At 39.4% G+C, this 20,385-nt stretch overlaps 1 protein-coding gene across 6 annotated transcripts in view; it reads right to left on the bottom strand.

The window, feature by feature from the left end:
• Positions 1-15,656: 15,656 nt before the first annotated feature.
• SNX13 (sorting nexin 13) overlaps positions 15,657-20,385 on the bottom strand; it is a 96,829-nt gene continuing 92,100 nt past the window's right edge. For all 6 annotated transcript variants that reach the window (XM_054990863.1, XM_054990867.1, XM_054990866.1 and 3 more), the window contains one exon: positions 15,657-20,167. In XM_054990863.1, coding sequence (XP_054846838.1) covers positions 19,920-20,167 — 248 coding nt within the window. In that variant the 3' untranslated portion in view covers positions 15,657-19,919. The remainder of the gene's footprint in view (positions 20,168-20,385) is intronic.

The raw sequence follows: 20,385 nt of genomic DNA, 5'->3' as shown, positions 1-20,385 counted from the left end.
CAGAAGTGATTGCTAGATGCACCACACTAGCAAAATCTTTTTAAAGGCCACAGTTGGCTCACCAGCCAAATCTGGTGAAAGGCACCCCTGAGGTCATCAGCACCTTCAAGCTATAGACCTGCTTCTCTAGGGGGAGTAAAACCCCATCCTGAATAGGACACCTCAATTCCTAGATCAATTCTTCCTTTCACCAATAGAATCTCCATTCTGTCCAAATTAAGTTTTAGTTTGTTAGCCCACATCTATCCTCCAACTACCTCCAGGTACTGATTCATAGAAACAGAGCTGGAAATGTCCCCAAAGGTCATCTAGTCCAACCCCTGGACAAGGCAGGAAGTTCATAGCTACTGCCCCCACTCTTCCTGCTGTGACCCGTGCCTTATGCCCAGAGGAAGGCAAAAAACTTCCAGGATCCATGGGCCAATCTGGCCTGAAGGAAAATTCCTTCCTGACTCCAAAGTGGCAATCACCATTACCTTGGGCCATGAGAGTCTAGCACTGGCTCATCCCTTCTTGCCCTCCCTCTTCTGTTCTGCTTAAATTCATATTGAGTCATAGAATCAGCACTGCTGTAAAACAGCTATCTAGCCTCTTCTTAAAAACCTTCAAAGGAGAGCCCACCACCTGCTGAGCAAGCCTGTTCCACTGAGGAACTGCTCTAACTGTCAGGAAGTTCTTCTTAATGTTTAGCAGGAAACACTTTTGCCTTAATTTCAACCTGTTGTTTCTGGTTTGACCCTCTGGAGCAACAAAAAACAACTCTGCTCCACCCTTTATGTGATACCCTTCAGATGCTTGAAGATGGCTATCATATCACCTCTTAGTCATCTCCTCTCCAGGCTAAACATACCCAGCCCCTTTCTATCTTTCCTCACAGGACTTGGTCTCCAGACCCCTCACCATCTTTGTTACATTTCTTTGGACACATTCTAGTTGTCAACATCCTTCTTAAACTGTGTTGCCCAAAACTTAACATGGTACTCCAAGTGAGGTCTAACTAGAGCAGAGCAAAGTGATACCATCAATTTGTGTGAACTAGACACTATACTTTTTTTGATAAAGCTGAAAACCGCATTTACCTTTTTAGCTACCATATCACACTGCTGACTCATGTTCAGTGTATGATCTACTAAGACCCTTAGATCCTTTTCACATGTACTACCGCCAAGACAAGTCTCCCCCATCCTATAATTATACCTTTGATTTTTCCAACATAAATGCAGAACTTTGCTGTTGTAATCATTATGTTAATTTTAGCCCAGTTTTCCAGCCTGTTAAGATCATCCTGAATCTTGATTCTAGCTCCTACTGTATTTGCTATCCCCCCCAATTTAGTATCATCTGCAAATTTAATGAGTGTCCCCACTATTCCTTCATCCACATCATTTATAAAGCTGTTGAACCACACAGAGCCCACGACAGATCTCTGAGACACTCCATTTGTCATTCCTCTCCAAAAGGATGAGGAACTATTTACAAACACTCTTTGGATACGATCTGTCAACCAGTTACAAATCCATCTAACAGAAATAGGATCCAAACCACATTTTACCAACTTGTCAACAAGAATATCATGTGGAACCCTATCAAAAGCCTTACTGAAATCAAGAGAAACTATGTTCATGTCATTCCCCTGATCCACCAATGTAGTAAATGTCTCTCAAAAAAGAAAAAAGATTAGTCTGATATGACTTGTTCTTGAGGAACCTGTACTGGCTCTAGGTAATCAAATCTGTCTTTTCTAAATGCTTAAAGACTGACTGTTTGAAGCTCTGTTCCAAAACCTTTTCAGGTATGAACGTCAAGCTGACAGGTTGGTAATTACCTGGATCTTCCTGTTTGCCCTTCTTGAAGATAGGAACACCTGTCTACCTCCAATCTTCTGGCACCTCACTTGTTTTCTAAGAATTTTTTAAAAAAATTATTTCTGGTTTCTCTTCAGATTGCATACATCTTTCACCTTTTCTAAGAATTCTGCAAGGTAGAACACTTTGCAGACTGAATTCCACAAAACTATTACTTGGGCAGCTGTGGCAAACTAGCCAAGATGGAACACAGCTGTGAAAACTCCCTTCAGTGTTCTGTACTTGAAGCTCACCTGTGACTGGTTCCCTCTCACTTCCTTATCTATCCAGAAACGTGTAGTGTCATAGTGACTGCACTTTCCCAGAGAAAGCTTCCTTTTACTTCTAATTAGCTTCTACCTAGGCCAAAAAGCCTGAACCAAAGTGAATAGGCCATTAAACAGACTAAGCATAGTCTGTTTCTTGACATTCTAAGAATACTAAGATACAGAATTTTAATACACAAGACAGTTGGCAAAATTCCAAACCAAAGAGAAGACCATGGTTATAGGGCAACCACCTCTAAGTGCCATTATCATTTAAGGATTTACTGATCAAATGAAGCATCTTGATTGTGCCCAGAAAGGTATAAAATGTTAGTGCAGCTTCTCTATATATCAGTCTATATGATCTTTGTCTATCTTGTAAAGAGCCCTTGCTCACAAAAAATTTAGACTACCAGTCAGGACTTGTGGAGCTTGCTTCCATGTGTCTCCTTCCCCCGCCCCCCCCCCTCCAATTTTTGGCAAGAAATATCCGAGTTTCTGGTTTTTTGTGTATGTACACTAGGTGGCAGTGTAAGACCGAAGTCAGAATGCTTTTGCGGTAAATGAGCGCGTCTTCCTGGAACAGGTACTAGAGTCCTGGAATTGTGTTTCCATCGGTAATATTTGAGTCTAATTCTTCCCCAGCTGACTGAACAAGGCAGATGGTCCACAGACAACCATTCGTATCAGATTCAGTCCTGGAAAAGAATGCTGCCTATTACTACCCTGATTTGCACGTGTCTCAAACACCAACCAACTGCCTGCCTATCAGCAGAGCTGTTCTGAGGAAAGAACAAGGTGGTGGCAAGGGGTGGGGGAAGCTGTCATTTATCTACTTGCTAAGGGAAAGTGTTATTCACCCAGTGAACCCACAATATCCCCTCTTTAAAATGGAACCAGAAGAGACCAAGGCAAAATCTGCAGTAAACATATATGCAGGAATAAACTAATTCCTGCATCTGAGATTTGCATTTTTTTAAAGTTAGTGTTTTCTTTGGGAAGGGTCATATTCTAAATTTTCTTTAAAAGCCTAGTATATGGAGATGTATTAGAACTTCAATGACAAACCAATGAGTTGCTTTCACGAGACAATCTTTGCAAATGTTGCAATTCTTATTAAAGTCCTAGAACAATCTAGAGGGAGGACAGGAATTCATTCATTCATATCTTTACTCAGTTGTGGTTCAGTATCCTTTGTTAGGCTGTATCCTTTAATACAGAGCTCAAAGGCTAATGTTCACAGCCACCTTTGTGGCCTTAAAAGCAGTTCTGAAGTCATCCTCCCACTCCCCTATTAAAATAAATCACATCTGTTCTGGGGTGTGTGGAGTCACAATTTTTCTCTACAATATATTATTTCTAGAGTTTTAAATCCAGCCTTTGTTTTTGCAGAAAGCATATTTCTAGGACCAGATATTCATAAAGTATTTATCTGAATGTATGTTTTATAGGTCATTTCATGCATGTCTGGCTTGATGAAAGAACACTCCAGCATTAAGAACAACTTTAAATATCCCCCAGTAGTGTCATATAACTCAGCAGAAATACTGAGCTGCTTTCATGGGCTAATTGATTGGCCACTATCTCAAAGTTCCCTAAATTCAAAGGAACAGTCACTCCAAGCAGTGTAAGTCGAGATGTGACATATGCTCCCTTCGATCCTGAAAAAGGAAATGTCAAATATGACAGGATTTAGTATACAATTATGAAGATCACTACAGACAAGGAAAACCAACCTTTTGATAATGTTTGATGCTTTTAAGATGGATGTCAAGAATGCTACTGGAGAAAACTGATGGCCGTCTCAGGCGGGTTGCCCTGAGCAAAAAGCACCAAGTAGTTCAGTTGCAAAGTCTCACACTCGGTCCACTGTCCTCCTGATCACCTTAGGAGCATCTTGAGACTGTTAGTAGGCTACTGAACTGACAGAGAATACCAATTTATAACCATTCAAGGGAACCTCTTGAAATTTCATACCTCCCATATGCTGAAAACCCCGCATAACTGTACCCCTAGTAGTGGTTTCAGCGGATAATGCTGTTACCAATCCTTGTTGTCCATGCTGAGGCAACAACTCACAGCAGGTCCTCCTGGCATAAGGGTTGTCACGCCCACACAAGGCCTATGAAGGCAGCAAGGGCCCAACACAAGCTCCCATGTGCCTTTGGAACTTCTGTATAGGGGTTTCTTCTGCAGCCAGTTTAAAGGAAATATCAAGTCAAATTCAATTATGAGGTGAGCTAAAGGGCTTCCCTTAGATAGCAAATTTAGAATGCAAGGAAGGGGGCAAAAATGAGGCCAAATGCTCCTGTGCCACAACTTGCATATATACCTCTCATTCACTCCAGTCTCTTGAGAACAGGAAGATTCCTCAGCTCTAAGATGGCACTGGTCATATATTTTACATACAGTTTTCTAGAACAGAGAGGCTGTGGCTCAGTGGAAGAGCATCTGCTTTGTGTGCAGAAGCTCTCAGGTTCAATTCTCGGTATCTCCAGTTAAAAGGATCAGGAAGTTGGTGAGGCCCTGGAGAGTCTCAGCTAGTCAAATTGTACAATGCTGTCCTTGACACCCCAGTATTGGGCTGCTTCCTCTATTCTTATTCTCTCTCTCTCTCTCTCTCTCTCTCTCTCTCTCTCTCTCTCTCTCTCTCTCTCTCTCTCTCTCGCATGCACGTGCACACACACACACACAAGTGCCATTAGCGAACACCAACAGGGGTGGGAGGAGAGAAAGCCGAAAAATGGGCTAACTGGGATATGATGTCTCCATTTTTAAAACCCAAATGGTAAGCATATCATTTTTTTAAGTAAGTCAAACATTCAAACAAGCCAAGAGTGTTTGACTTACTTTAAAAAGAGTAGACGTGAGTTAGTCAAACATTCAAACAAGCCAAGAGAAGTTACTTGAGCATCAATAATTTTACTTTTGTTGGAAGATACTTTCTCAATTTGGGCTTGCTGCACTATATGCACCTCCCCTGTCTTATTTTATTTCTCCTTCATTTTTATTTTTATTATTATTGTTGATTCTCTGGAGCTGATTTTGTATTGAAATAAATTTTGACTGACTAAACAAGCCGAAGAGTTCAAGTTCATTCTCATAGACTTTAAAATGCTTAAGCGTATTCTCCACTTCAAAGTGAGGCATTTCCCTTCTACCAAACTCAGATCTCCTTGATTCAGATGTTAAGAGTATATTTTTTCATCTCCTAAGTACTTTGCTAGTGAAACTTGGGCTTCCGGTTTATGGTATCTAGAGCAGAACCACAAGTGACAAAAAGCACAGATTGGACACTTGTCAGCTTCCCTCAAGTCTTGGTGGGAAATGTAGGCAGCTTGGCGGAATGTTGGACAAGTGACAGTTGAAAAGTCCATTGGACAGCAGTCGGAGAGCCAAGCTGCAAGACCAGGATGCCTACACTTCCCATCAAAACTTGAGGGAAGCTGACAAGTGTCCCATCTGTGCCTTTTGTCACTTGTGGTTCTGCTCTAAGTGGAACCTTCAGCGCAACTCAATTGGACTCAAGGGGGCTCCATTAGCATTGCAGTACAAAAGCAGCAAACAAATCATTCGTCTCCCTGTATGGACACAGGGGGGAGCTCAAGTATTTTAATTCTGCATTGGTAGTCCTTAACTCTTTAGGGTAGTAAACACATGATTCACTGTGAAGATTTACCATTAAAAAAAATTAAATGCAGAAACAAGCAGACAAGAGCAACAAACTACTCCTGGGAGGAGAACAGAGTGCAGCAAGATTTCCTTTAAATTTTAATTTGGCTGTAAATATTTTTATATTTTATAAATATTGCTATATCAAAAATAAATCTCCTCTTTCCTATGAAGATTCATTTATTGTTCTTGAAAAATTCAGTACTCTTTTTAAAAATCAAAATAACTTTGTCTTGACAGTGCGTTTTTATCCCATCCTTCCACCATGTGTCTGCAAGAAGTGAGCCTGGTTCTCCCTTCATTTTATCGTCACAAAAAGATAGGTTAGATTGAGGTAGGTTGGGCAGACAATGACCAGTTCAAGGTCACCCAGTAAACTTCATGGCAGAGTGGACATGTGAACCAAGGCCTCCAGATCTTAGCACAACTCCCTAAATAGTGTACAACACAGGCTCTCCTAGGGTCCTCTTCTACTGCGCACCTTTGCATTGATTCCTTGCTTGTATTTTAGTGTATCCTTTGTCCGGAAGAGACACTTCTAGAAGGTGGCCTTCCTACATCTATAACTTTCTAGATAGTGGTTACATGAAAGATCTGTGCAGATAGTTAAAAGTTCAATATATGTGTGCAGAGGAGACCGACCTCTACTGGCTCCTCCCCTGACATCCAGACATTCAGGTGAAAGTCTGCAAAAGACTTTTACGTGCACAGGGTCTGCATTATTTTCTGTAAAATATTTATATCTTGCACCTCTAGTAGGCCACACACTATAACTTCAACAACCCACCAATTTAAACATTCTCATTATCAATCACCATCAGCATATCAAATGCAAACATTTCGGCAACCCCCTCTGAAATTATCAGGTTTTACAAACTTTTGAAATGACTAGGAGAAAAAAGATATGATAGACTGTGGCCATTTCCACACACGTTGAATAATGCACTTTCAATGCACTTTCGCAATCCTTTTGAAGTAGATTTTTTGTTCCACACATGGAAAATCAGTTTCAAATGTTCACTAAAGAGTATTGAAAGTGGATTATCCAACGTGTGTGGAAGCAGCCTATATTCAAGGAATGCTGATCAATGAGGAAGAAACCACTGAGAAAGACTGATTTCTGAGACAGGCACACTGGAACTACCTGTGATGATGGGAGAATTAGAAAAGGCTGAAGGGCAGATCTAACAGGTCACACGGGATTATGTATCTGCCACAGATGGCTTTAAAAGGCACAGATTCATGGAGTATAGGCCTGAGACCATTAACGATGAGGAATAAAGAGAGATTCTGGTATTCAGATGCAGGAAGCCTCTGAATATCAGGGTGAACAGGCGACATCAGGGGAAGGCCTTGACTTCTGTGCCGTGTTTGTTGACTCTCCAGTGCAACTGGTAGACCACTGCTAGTCTAGAAGAACATATGAAAAGCCCTGCCGGATCAGATCAGTGGTCCATCTAGTCAGATCCTTGAAGCTTATCTATCTTGCCCCAGCTCAAGAAATGGAGTTTTGGTCTGCTAAAATACTCACAAAATTGGCGTCTTTTACATCTAAATGGCAAAGAGGGTGTCATTCATTACTTTAGATGAAGATGAAGCTTGAATTGAGGTAAGTTTTCAATACTTTGAAGAGTGAGAAAGATGTTGTTCTGCCACACCTGAAACTGTCCCAGAACTCAACTGTCTTCAAGTTAGATAGTTCCAGAGCCCCCACAAGCATGCATTGAATAAAGAGGCAGTAGAGCCACATCTGAAAATAAGCATGTTTATTTCCATCTTCCAAATTGTGGTGTCTTTTATACACGTGACAGCCCCATCATGGGAACCATTTTTCCATAGAGTCATCGTTCTACGTTGCTGTAACACATAAAGCCAGCAACCTAGAGCATGGGGCCCAACTGCTTGAGTTGGTCTCCAGAAGTTGCCACTTCTCTCCCAGCTGAGTGCCAATGCCATGTGATCTGTCTATGTGACTCCAGGCACTCATGGATGGGTGAACCCATGGAAAAGCAGCTTCCACTGCAGCTCCGGAATAGGTAAATATTGCTTTTAGTCATCAGACAGTTGCAGAATTGCTACTCTCTCCACTGAGGCTGAAAGGAAATGGCCCATCACTATTGACATGAACATTGTTTGAAATCAGTCTCCTTCTCACTTACCCTCTCATATAGTAGAGCCAGCTCTCATTTGACAACATAAAACTGCACTTCAAAAGCCTTGCTTGACCCTTAGCAGGTGCTCTCTATGGTAAGTTGTAACGAGCACAGTCAGCTGCTGGAATGCACATTTGGAACTGCTCTTCCCATTAGACGGTGTACTGGATGATCAAAGCAAAGAGTCTAGGTCACACTTCAATCTGTTCTGTCCCATAATGGGATTATTATTTGTGTCACACCCATGAAATGGAAATTTAAGTAGCTGAAGATACAAGTGGAGCATATGGGACAGACCTGGGAAAGAATCACCATTAACGGACCTTTGAAGATGTTTTTATAATGTGTGCAGAACATATCTAAATAGAAAATGTAGTACATAAATATATATTTGTAATTCTTTTCTTTAAGAAGCCTACATTAAAAACCATCTGTGTTAATTTCCCATTTGTATTCCTGAATCAGATAAAAGCATAAAGAAAAAAAATCAGAAAGCACATTTTGGCTGCAATCCTAAGAACATTTTCTTGGGAATAAGCCCCATTGAACAGAAGTCTCTGCTGCAATGATGATCCCATGGCATCACATAACTGGAATGGTCACTCACACCTTCTCTCAAGACATTATAATTAGAATTCTCAGCAGGACTGTGTAGGAAAGGAATTCAGTTTGTTCCATCTTGAAAGGAGTTTTCCATGAAGTATCAAATGAGGGGATGCAGTTGCCTTCTGATAATGATCAGCAAATCAGAGTGGTCACTGATGTTACCAGGCAAAGTGGACCCACCTTCTCCTAAATCTTGAAATGGAGGGTGTCCCCTAACAGACACAATTTGATACCATCATTACAATCAGAATTATTTTAATGAGTGTTTCAAAAAAAAACAAACCTGAAAAAAAATTGGGGCAGTTTTTTTTTTTTTAAAGGAAAGTGAAATAACAAAGTACTAGTGGAAGTTTAGCCAAGTCTCCTAAGGAACCTGGTTAAGGCCAAGCCAAACTTTCATCCCCATGACTCAGACTGAGACCACGACATAAAGTTTATTATTGTCAGCTTATATTTGCAACTTCAATTAGACTCTCCTTCTAGAGGAATCCTGAGGAAGGGAAGGTAGCATACAAAGAATGGATTACACTGTCTGTACCAAGTTGCAGTGTTTTGTGCTGTATCCGTAAAGGCTTGGAAGCTTCCATAATCACAGTTACTGATTTCTACATTCTTAGAAAATATAGACTGCAAAAGGGACTTTTCAAAACTTGACTCTGGTTAGCTTTTGAGAACAGCAAACAAAACTGCATTTGCACAACGATGCTTCCTCTCCCCATAGTTTCTTTCCCCATTCATTTGGAAACACTTTTAATTCAGCCGCAGAAAAGAGCAGAAATTCATGTTTCCAAAGATTAACCTTCTGAACACTAGAGTTTGTGTTACATGTTACTGCCATCAACAGTAAGCTACACTGAGATGTTGAGCACAGAATTCTAAGAAAGGTTCCCCCTCATTGCGAACAGAATGGATTAAATTAAATGTTTGGGGGAGGAAAGCTTTTGCTTCAAATGCTGGGGAGACGCATTTCAAGAACCCTTTTACCTCCTTCTGGCTGAACAAATGCTTCCTTGTGGCCTGATGGCTTAAACTTCTTAACTGGTTATTTCTGGAATTGGTATAGCAGAGAAAGAAAGGAGAATATTTTTACTACAAGTATTCATCTTTACTCAAATGGTAACATCATTTCAGCAACTTTTGAGTGATATTCCCACAGACATGTCAGGATGAGCCATTCTGCTCTTGTTTATGGAATGTTTACCTGTAAAAGGCTAGCATGCAACCTCCCTGCTGAAACTACTAATGTATGAAAGCATGTGATCACACATCAGATAGAACTGTACGTTACATTGTCAATAAAGTTCCTTAACAGAGATGAGAAGTTTTGTTATCAAAAATTAGCCCTAAATATATGAGCATACGTACATGAGTAGAGATGGACATAAACCGGAAAACCCCCAAACTGTGAGGTTTGTGGTTCGTTGCATTTCATGAACCACAAACCACGAACTTTCATGAACCTGTCCTGTTCGCAGACCAGTTCGTTTGGTTTGTGAAAATGTCACACCCAGGTCAGCAAATAGTCACTTCTGGGCCAGCAGAAGGTCTGCAGGAAGTCCATCCCCTGTAGCTTAGGAAACTGATTGATCCACGCCAGGCTGTCTGCAGTGATGAATCAAAAACCGAACCAAACGAACCAGACTAAAGTTTGTGGCAGTTCATCAGAAACGGGCTCTGATGAACCGCTGGTTCATGAACCATAAACCGGCCTAGTTCATCATGAACTTTAGTTCATATTTTATATGCCATTAAAGGTATTTGAATTTAATTGAAATAGTTCATATTTCAGTTCATGCTCATCTCTATATATGATCAGGCAGGGTTTTTTTGGCCTAAGTGCTGAAAATACGTATCTGTGAAGGTGGTGTGCCAACAAACGAAATGAGGGGGTGGGGTAGACAAATGGTTGTTTTGGAAGACACATTTGGAGCAAACCAATCCCTACTGGCACTGCCAATATCTCTGGGATTCACCTCATGCAGATCTGGAGGCTGGGGCGGGCATAAGCCATGTCTGTTTGCCTTTTCCACAGTGCTTGCCCCAGCAACACTGGTAGCAACACTACCAAGTAAAATAGTCTGGTGTGCCACTGTTTGCATGTACAGTGTGTGTGTGTGTGGGGGGGGGTGTCTAACCTCATTTTACCTCCTGATTTCACTTAAGAAATTGCATGAACCTTGGCTTTTCTGCATGTCAAGCAGATGCTCTATCACTTAGCTAAAGCCCCTCCCTCAGAATTAGATAGACTTCCCAGAGCTCCTTGTTGAGGAAAAAGGAACTTGAAGACTGGCTAATCCCTACCTTTCCAGAATTCTAATTTATTTTAATTTTATTGGATGATGCATACAAATTCTCTCAAGTGCTGTAGTATTTGGGAGATGCTTAGGGAACAGAAGGGCTTTGTGTTTTACATAGTTTATTACAGACAGAAAGAGAGAACATGAGAACAATCCCTGGGAATCCCTTCTGCTGTAAGGAATCTTCTGCCTATGTAAGGGAAGCACCCAATATGCTTTCAAATCTTGTTTGTAAATTAGAAATCTTGCCAACTTCTCTGTGAAATTCTCAGTTGAAATTTAGTTATCAAGTTTTTATATGGAAATCTCCAATAGTTTCCCTATCCAATAAATAGCAATGATTTACACTACTATGAAACACACAACCATTCATTTTAAGCTTCCTAGAAAACTCAGTGGTATGGGTTCTGCAGATCTGTTCCACTAACATTTCCTCCAGCCACCGCTGCCCCACAACACACCTCCAGGAGATATCTTACATTAATAGAGAGCTCCTCAAGCTGGAAAATGTACCATTTGAATGGAACTGCAGAATGCTGGCCTCTACCAGGGCCAGGGCCTTTTCAGTCCTGGCCCTAACCTGATGGAACTCTCTGTCTGAGGACACTTGGACCCACCAGGATCTTGTATCATTTAGGTAGGCCTGTAAGACAGAGATGTTCCACCAGGCATATGGTGGAGGCTAATTTTAGCCCATCATTGCCGAGACTTCCACCGGTCTCCCTCTACAAGGGGTATGGAGAGTCCACTCCCGCTGGTTTCTTCGAAAGGGGCACAGTAGTTTATCTGTTTTTAGAATTGATTTTAAGTTGTATTTTAATCAGTGTTGTACCTCGCCCTGAGCCCACTTGCAGGGAGGGCAGGTTAAAAATAAAATAAAATAAATAAAAATAAATAAAATATCCTTACAGTGGCATTTTATACATAAATCAGTCTTTTTCTAATATTCCCTTGCTCAATGGCATGCAACATTTGTCATTATTACTATTACATTTCAACAACTAGATAACTTTATAAATCTTGAGTTGGTAATTATTATATACACTACCACTGCACATAGTGCTTTTTTAAGAATGCTACTATTGAAGCTTGGTGATCCATGATAACCACAACAAACAGGGGCAGACACAAAAGCCATATCCATAATTCTTTACAATGCAATCTCAATAGATTTCATCAAGGGGCTCTGATTAAAAACTCTATTTTAACTAGTTTGCAAGTAAACTATTCATTCCATACAAATTAACACAATCTCCATTTTCTGTATTAATCTGCCAAGCACTTAAAATATGTTAATTACCAGGATTTTTAAAAAATGCAAGAAAAACAAAAGTCAACCAATAGTAATTAAAATGTTGAAAAATGCACACAAAACAACTGCATGAATTAAAAACAAATATGCAGATTTTAAAAAATCATAGCCAAATTTGCCTAAGCATTTACTGTCCACTAAATGCCCTCTGCAATGAACTGTTTTGCAGATTTTCCTAAACACAGCCAATGAACGTGCCCTTTTCCACACCCACTCAGAGGTATGGAGAGCCCTATTACTGAGAAAGCCCATGATCTACCTGTTGCCATATACACAATTGTAAGCGAGGGCATCATAATAAGAAGGCAGTCTGAAGAGGCTTACACGTGAGAGTGTCTCAAGAAATGCGGTTAGGTATGATAGGTATGAGAGCTCTAGGTTGTGAAGGGCATGAAAGCTTAAACAGTACTTTGAATTGTTTATTTGAACAGAATTTTGTTTGAATTGAAATGTTCCCAGAAACCTTTGCATTTGGGATGCAGTCGTATGCACACTGGCTTAGGAGCAAGTCCAACTGTACTCATTAGGTTTTACTTCTATATACACATACATCTGTTGGTAGAACAACATATTACTATCATACCAACATGCATAACCACTGAATGCTTTTTTTAAAGTGTGGTTAGGAAAGAAAAACAAGTTTTCTAGAAGCATTTAAAATATGCCTGTTCCATTTCAGAACTGGGAATCAAGTTGCCATCATGTAGCTAGATAAGGTACAGGGAGAGCAGTCGGTCTGCAGGTTCTCTGCAATGCTGGAAATTTGCTTGGCTCAATGGCTGGGCTCCGTTAAGCCCTTGATAACACCAGCTGGAATGCATGCAGTAGAACCTCGGACAGCTGGAAAGAGAAAAAGCCAGTCACAAATTAAATTAAGAGGTGTAAAATGCCCTGAGAAGAAAAACAAATTGAGATGGTGAAAACAGGTGCCAACTGACATTTACTCCTGTAGTCAGTCACACTTTCTTTTCTCACTGTGTGATTAGCAGCTAAGCCGAATTAGGGCAGATTTCATGCTCTGTGACCTCCAAGGCACCCGTAAAGAAAAAGGAAAAACACCTGCAAGTAGATGTTTTTCCAAAGAGCTAAAACTATAAAAATCCTCAACTACTGTTGAATTGGCTCAGTAACAGTGATATGCTAGTCAAGAGTTAAAGGGTAATTTTGCATTAAGAACTATGGAATCATTAGTTGGCTTACATCACCACTTCCATAGTATTAGTTATTAAAAACATGATTATGGAGCATTAATGTGTAAACTGAATAAGGAATGAAGATATGGTTTCTTAGAGTTGCTCTTGAATTAATTATCTTAAGAGAATTATATTTTTGATAAAAACCTCTTTTCAGACATTGCAACAATTTGATTAAATTTGATTAATTTGAGAAGCAGGTTAACATCTATTGCATAAGGTATAAAAGAACTCTATCACTTAATATTTATTAGGTTGCGTTCACAATAATTGCAGAAAATAAGTATTTCACATCTCCTATACATATAATGCTATATTATGATCAGCTGTCATTAGTATTAGTTTGGTGATATGAAATGTGGTCTAAATACATGAAATTTATTCCTATGATCTTCTTACTTTTAGATATGAAAGAACCACAAGAATATCCCCACAGGGACAAACAAATGGCATCTTAGCATCTCTGTAATATCAAGATACCCAACATAAATGTGAAACAGCTGGAATGCATATATATTTCAAGAAGAACAATAGTGCTTGCATGCAGACCCAGCTGTTGTGAAAATAAAACGTAAGGGAAAAAAACCTAAAGGACATTATTTCACATTGTGGGTCTAAAGATAACATAATACATTGTGCTAGATCTGCTAGTATTTATAGCTACTGGCTTGGATCCAGTGATGTATGAATGGAAAGTGTACTTAGGACAGTTCCACTTGTACTTAGCGCAGTTCTACTTGCGCAAGCAATTGCACAAGAGCTGTAGCAACACACACTGCTTCAATATGATTTTTAACAAAATAATAATGTGCATGTATAACAGTAAGATTCACGGGTGGTTTGCATGATTTTGTTTTTGAAAGTACATAGGAAAAATATCTTGTGCTATGAAGTGAGATTGTCAGCTTGAAATACAACTATTCCTATTAAATTAAATGCACAAGGGTTACCGGCCATACTGTTGCTGTCCACACACACAGTCCTATGGCAACTTAAAGACTAACATTTATTATGGCATAATATTCCATGGACCAGAGACCAGTTTGTCAGATACATGAAGGCTAATTATATAGGTTTTTATAAATACACAAACAGAAGCAGGGTGCAGGGAGATGTACAATGCAGGGAGGACATTTGCCATTTCAAGAAATAGTGGGTTGGATCCAGCCAGTTTTTTCATTCATTCTCACTCCATTCCTCTCCATACGCAGCCCGCGTTTCACTTCCCCTTTTGTCACCAGCAGAAAAGCTGGTTGGATCCAACTCAGTAAGTTATTTTAAGATCCAGACAAAACAGTAAAGTTTAATGTAACATTCAAGCAAACAACCCTGATGCCAACTGTCCCTGTATCCACTCATTTAACAATATCACACAGCCCGCCATACCAACATTCATCTGCACATCCTAAATGTTATGTTCCAGCAATGCCGTTTAAATTGGCCAAGTTGGTTGCAGCACTTCAACAAAACAATTCAAAATGGAGACGCTACCATGAAGCAGCTGAGCTGGAATTTATATGCAGACTCCACGATCTCAACAGAGGATGGAAGTGTGTAGCTCAAAATAGAAAGCAATTGTCCTTCTATTCAATTCTTTCAGGTGACTTCATCAGCAATTGGGGATGGTCCACCACTATGATGGCGGCGTTTTTTTACTGAGTCTTGATTTCATTTGTGCAGTATAATGGGACTCCTCTATGCCTTGTAGTATCAAGGCTCTGGCTTCTCTGTAATCTCTCTGCCCTCCTTCTGGTTTGTATTTATATACAGCAACAGAGTGTAATACTTCAGGCATTTGACACTCTGGCTCATGAAAGCTTATGCCACAATGTTTGCTAATCCTATTTGTGATTATAGCCAAGGTCTCCAAAATGATGCCCATGAGCATTATGGAACTTACCAACACCTTTCTCAGTGTCTGCCAAGTGTTCTTAGGAAGCAGGTAGGGCTTTTGCCCATCAAGGCTTCTGATAGGCCATTGGAGATTTGATTGGCTGTGCAGATTTTTAAACCTGTTGCTTTGGCAGCAGCTACTACCACAGCACAGTCACTGTGTGACTGAAGGTAAGCTGCAGCAGCCATTTTGTGGTTGGCTCTGCTGCCTGTGACCGCCATTTTGTGGTGCACACATCATGCTGCATCAGAATTCTGAAGGTGCCCACAAGCTCAAATGGGTTGGGGCTCCCCAAATATAGCAAGAACCAACATAGCCCCCCTAAAGACAAGATTTCCAAAATAATTGCAGCTTTCTGCAATCCTTCCACACACAACACTTCACAGATTCGATAAAAAAGACAAAGTCAAAGCTTTCTTGTTAATACTTTATTAGTGTATTTTCTGAGCTTTCTCTATTGGACAAAACATAATGCAAACTCCAAAGAAAAACTTAAGAATTCTTAGCTGTTCAGGAAGAAAAAAAAATGACCTTGCCATTCCAATTTGTTTTCATTCTTTGCTAAAGAATAGGGGAAAATATCAATAGAACCATTAGGCACACAGTTGACACATACTGTACAATGATATGCACAAGTCATTTATTAACAGCTATATTAAATGTGCTCTTTAGATTTTGCTCCTTGTAACATAAGAACCATGCTCATTTGAGCACAGATAAGAAGGGATTTACAAGGAGTGACAACCAGACTTTTAAAACAAGTCCTTAAGTAAGCCAACACAGCAGCAGTAACAGAATATACATTGTTGGTTAAGACAGTTTACCTTTTATCTCAAAACCTTTTAAAAAAGCTTCATTTGTATACAGTTATTCAAATACACATGCATTACATGAAAATATTGCACTAAAATTAAAACTGAGATTGTGGAATTCATATTTTTACTTTTAAAAAACTCATACACATTCTGGTAGCATTCAGAGTTAATAGTTTAGTTCTAGCAAACACCAGCAGCAAGAGTTTCATGATGAACCATGTGAAATATTCCACCTTTACTCTTCGTTTTCTTTTAATTAAGGCTAAAGTAAGTGCATTTAGTTGGACAATGGCACATTTCTTTTTAAAGGCTGGTAACAGCAATCATATGCCAGGGCGTACCTGACTAGACATTTACACAATCAGTTTTAGGGGTGCTTTGAAAAGTGTAGATGACAAAAGCTGATATAATGTGAAAGGACAACACACAACAATTAATCAGAAAAAGACATAATGGGTGGTTGCTGCCTACAGGCACACTCTGAACTTAAATACAGATGACAAGACCTTATCTATGCACAGAAAATGCATTAAATGAAGTGATACAGTGTTATGTTCCATTCACACAATTCAAGATTCTATAGATATTGAACCAGATTTAAAAATTCAACGGTTGAGTATGACTCTGTAGCCTAAGATAAATGCCTACAGATAAGAGGCACTACATGTTTAATAGATTTATCATCCCCGTTTTGAAGTACTGTAACCTAAACTGCATATTAATGTATTAATTAAAAAATCAAGTGTTCACAGCAATGTCAAATGCTAGAATTCTGTTATGACTTATATACACCCGCCATGCTTTTGGTATCCAATATTCCATGTGTTTTACCATGCTAGACGTTAACTGGGCTAGAACATGCAGCCATCAGGGGCCAAAATACATATTAGAGCATATCTGGGATGCAGTCTCCTGACATTTTTATTTGGATTTAAAAGTAGTTGCAAGAGCTCTGAATTTGATTGTGCAACATGTAATTTGACCCCAATAATAATAATAATAACAACATTCAATTTATATACCATCCTTCAGGACAACTTAACAACCACTGAGAGCGGTTTACAGATTGTGTTATTATCATCCTCACAACAATCACCCTGTGAGGTGGGTGGGGCTGAGAAAGCTCCAAGAAGCTGTGCTTGACCCAAGGTCACCCAGCTGGCTTTAAGCGGACGAGTGGGGAATCAAACCCGGTTCTCCAGATTAGAGTCCTGCCGCTCTTAACCACTACACCAAACTGGCTCTTCACCAAGAAGTGATACAGACTTTATTCTCACTATTGTATTAAATCTGTTACTGGGATGAATCATTTCAGACTCATACTCTGTGGCTCAGAGAAAAAGCACGTGGCTTTGCATGCAGAAAATCCTGGATTCAGTCCCTAGCATCTTCATATTGGTAACATATGCTGGGAAGGTCCTCTTTCTGCTTGAGAAGAGTTGCCAATCAGAAGAGACAATACAGAACCAGACGAGTCAATATTCTGACTGTTCAAGGCAGCTTCACATTTATATATGTTCACTGCTTGTCATAGAAGAAAAAAAATCCCTGCACATAGAAAACTAACATACAAGCAAAAACCTAAGACATAACCACCAGTTTACTATGTGGGAAGATTTCTTCTCTTTTGTGAAGTATACAATAATGTCTGAAGTGGTACAGCCCTGGGACAGGTTTATCACCTCAGCGAGAACTAGGCCACAGACTGAGATGTGAACCATCATTTCTTTAAAAAAATATGTGCATGCAGGTCACTTGGGTAATTTTTCTTTTTAAACACTTTAAAGCAATTGCATTATACCCTAATTTGATCAGAAATGGAGGTGTCAACCTTTACTTTCATGGCATTTTCCTCTGTATATTATCCCCCACCCAGAAGCTGCTATTAACTCTGTGAGGAGAAGAAAGACAGGCTCAGGCCCAATTCTAAAGGGAAGACAGAGGAAGGAAGGACGAAAAATCTCTCATAAGGCCACTTTCCTGATCGAATTAGCAGTCCCATGCAGCAGCTTAAGTTTTTAAAAAGTAGGCTATCCTGATCACAGATCATGTCTAATTAAACCCAGGAAATATTTGTTAACATTTCAATTGCCACCTTTACTTAAGAACATGGAGAATGATATACATGAGGGAATTGATACTTCACATGTTATCTTAGCTCTCCTGTTATTGGTTTAATAGATTATGTGTACAGTATATAGATATGAAAAAAATGCACTTGAATACATACATGCTGTAATAATGATGGCAAAAATTTCTATTACAGCATGGCTACCTTTAAGGAGACTTTATAGTATAAATAGAGTCCCAAGGGGGAAGAGAAAGAAATAGGAGACCTGCTTATTCTGGCCTCAAACAGATGCCCTCCTTAGCTATGCCTCATTGGACCTTTTCTTCTCCAAGGTCTGAATTATTTTCTTCTGGGTTTTAAGTTACTACATAAGGATCTCAGTTGAAAGACCAAGTACTTAAAAATACTGCATTTACATCCCCACTGGAATCACATTGCTTGGAAATAAGTCGTTTGATTAACTTTTTCTTCCAAGAAATGTGCTTAGTATGAGAGTGTTAAATGCTCATTTTTAAAGATGTTTGCATTTTCAAAGGTTTATAACCAGTATCTAGAAATTCCTTGGTGGTGGAAGGTACTCAGGAAGAGTCAGAAAAGGAGATGCTGAGTTCGAGATAAATTAAGGCTAAGCAAGTGTAGTCAATTATTACTTCACTCTGAATTAGACATTACATTTAGAAGTAAAGAGGATAGTAGACAGGGGGCTGTTTGTGTAGAAGAGGTTTATTTATTAAAATTTTACATTATGCAAAAAAATAAAAAAGATAGTTATTTTAAAAAAATATTGTAGTTGTGTCTCTTATTTTCATATATACACAATGGTGCATTCAGGAATTTGCAATTGTTTGCATATGACTGTTTAATGAAGTCCAGAAGACTTTCATGTCAGTAAGAAACCAAGTCATTTTAATAATTTTTTACATGAGGTGTACATACTTAAAGGTATCTTAGGGTGACTTTAAATGGCATACAGTACAGTTCTTTTGAAATAGGTTCTCAATGGAATTATAATTTGCTTCCCCCCCTTTTTTAAACACCTCCCTTTCCCCAAACACCTGCCCCTCCCTTTAGTAGGTGGTTATTATGAATCTTTTCCTTTAAAACTATATCCAGATTGAGTATAAAGAGACTAATCCAAACTTTTTCCTATATTTCTGCCTTCCTCCAATCAATTTTCAGAATCCAGGAAGGGGACTGTTAGTGGATTTTGTGCCACAAACTCTCAGATTTCAGTTAGCAAGTGTACTTTTGGGGGGGATCTTATAACAATGTTTCTCAAAACCAGCTGTTCCAAAAGATTTTGCTTCCTACTAGGCCAACTTGTCCAGAGCCTCTGACCAAGACCTACAAAGCACCAACAGTCATAATGCAAATCAAATCACACCTGATTCTCACATTGCACAATCTCCCAGTTGCAAGCGAAGCAGTCGAGTCCTCCATTGCTACCATCATAAGTTGTGCTTTACTTATCTCCCAGTGGACAGTCTAGCACTTTTCCATTGCTGGCAATCATCAATTCTGTCAGAAGGAACAGATGATCTCACACAACAGGCTAGTATTCTTCTCAATGTTGCACGATGGTGCACCAAATCATTTAAGACACATGAACCCAGTTTATGGCGTAGTTGCTGCATTACAGATGAAGGATGAGAAGAACCACATTTCTTATGGATGTATTAATAATCTAATATGTGACACTAAAAGACTGGTGCAGAAATAACAGCATGAGAGTTTTAAGCCCCAGAGAATCTGCCCAGAACCAGGGCAAATAGACACCAACTTAATAGTTTGGAGTGTCACCTTTTTTGTAAAGAAGGCGCTTGTGTAGATTGTAGTTTATGCTTGTATCGTTGCATCTGCTTTGAACATGAATGCAGTTTGTTGAAGAGCTCACGGAATTTATACATTGGAAATAAAGTTTCCAAAAAGCCCTCCAGAAAGACATACACCATCCTCTTATTGAGTTGGCTATGCTGGAACATTTCAAAGACCCGGAGAATGCCTTTTCTTGTTGTCTCAGCACCAAGGATATGCTTCAACTCATCTAGAAAAATCACAGAGTTATATGATTAAGTTCTGTACCAACTTTGTCTTAACTACTGCATTACTTATTCTTAAAATAAGTGTTCAAAGAAATATCATCAAAGCAATGAGAATCAACATTAATGAAATGAAGAAAAATTCCTTAGAGAAATAGTTTCATCTGACATTGAGTATACTGTTCAGCTGCAGGTAAACAAGGCACTGTTTCACTGAGGACAT

Source organism: Eublepharis macularius, chromosome 11 (assembly GCF_028583425.1).
Source record: "Eublepharis macularius isolate TG4126 chromosome 11, MPM_Emac_v1.0, whole genome shotgun sequence".
Classification (NCBI taxonomy): domain Eukaryota; kingdom Metazoa; phylum Chordata; class Lepidosauria; order Squamata; family Eublepharidae; genus Eublepharis; species Eublepharis macularius.
This window is presented reverse-complemented; position numbering and strand designations above follow the sequence as displayed.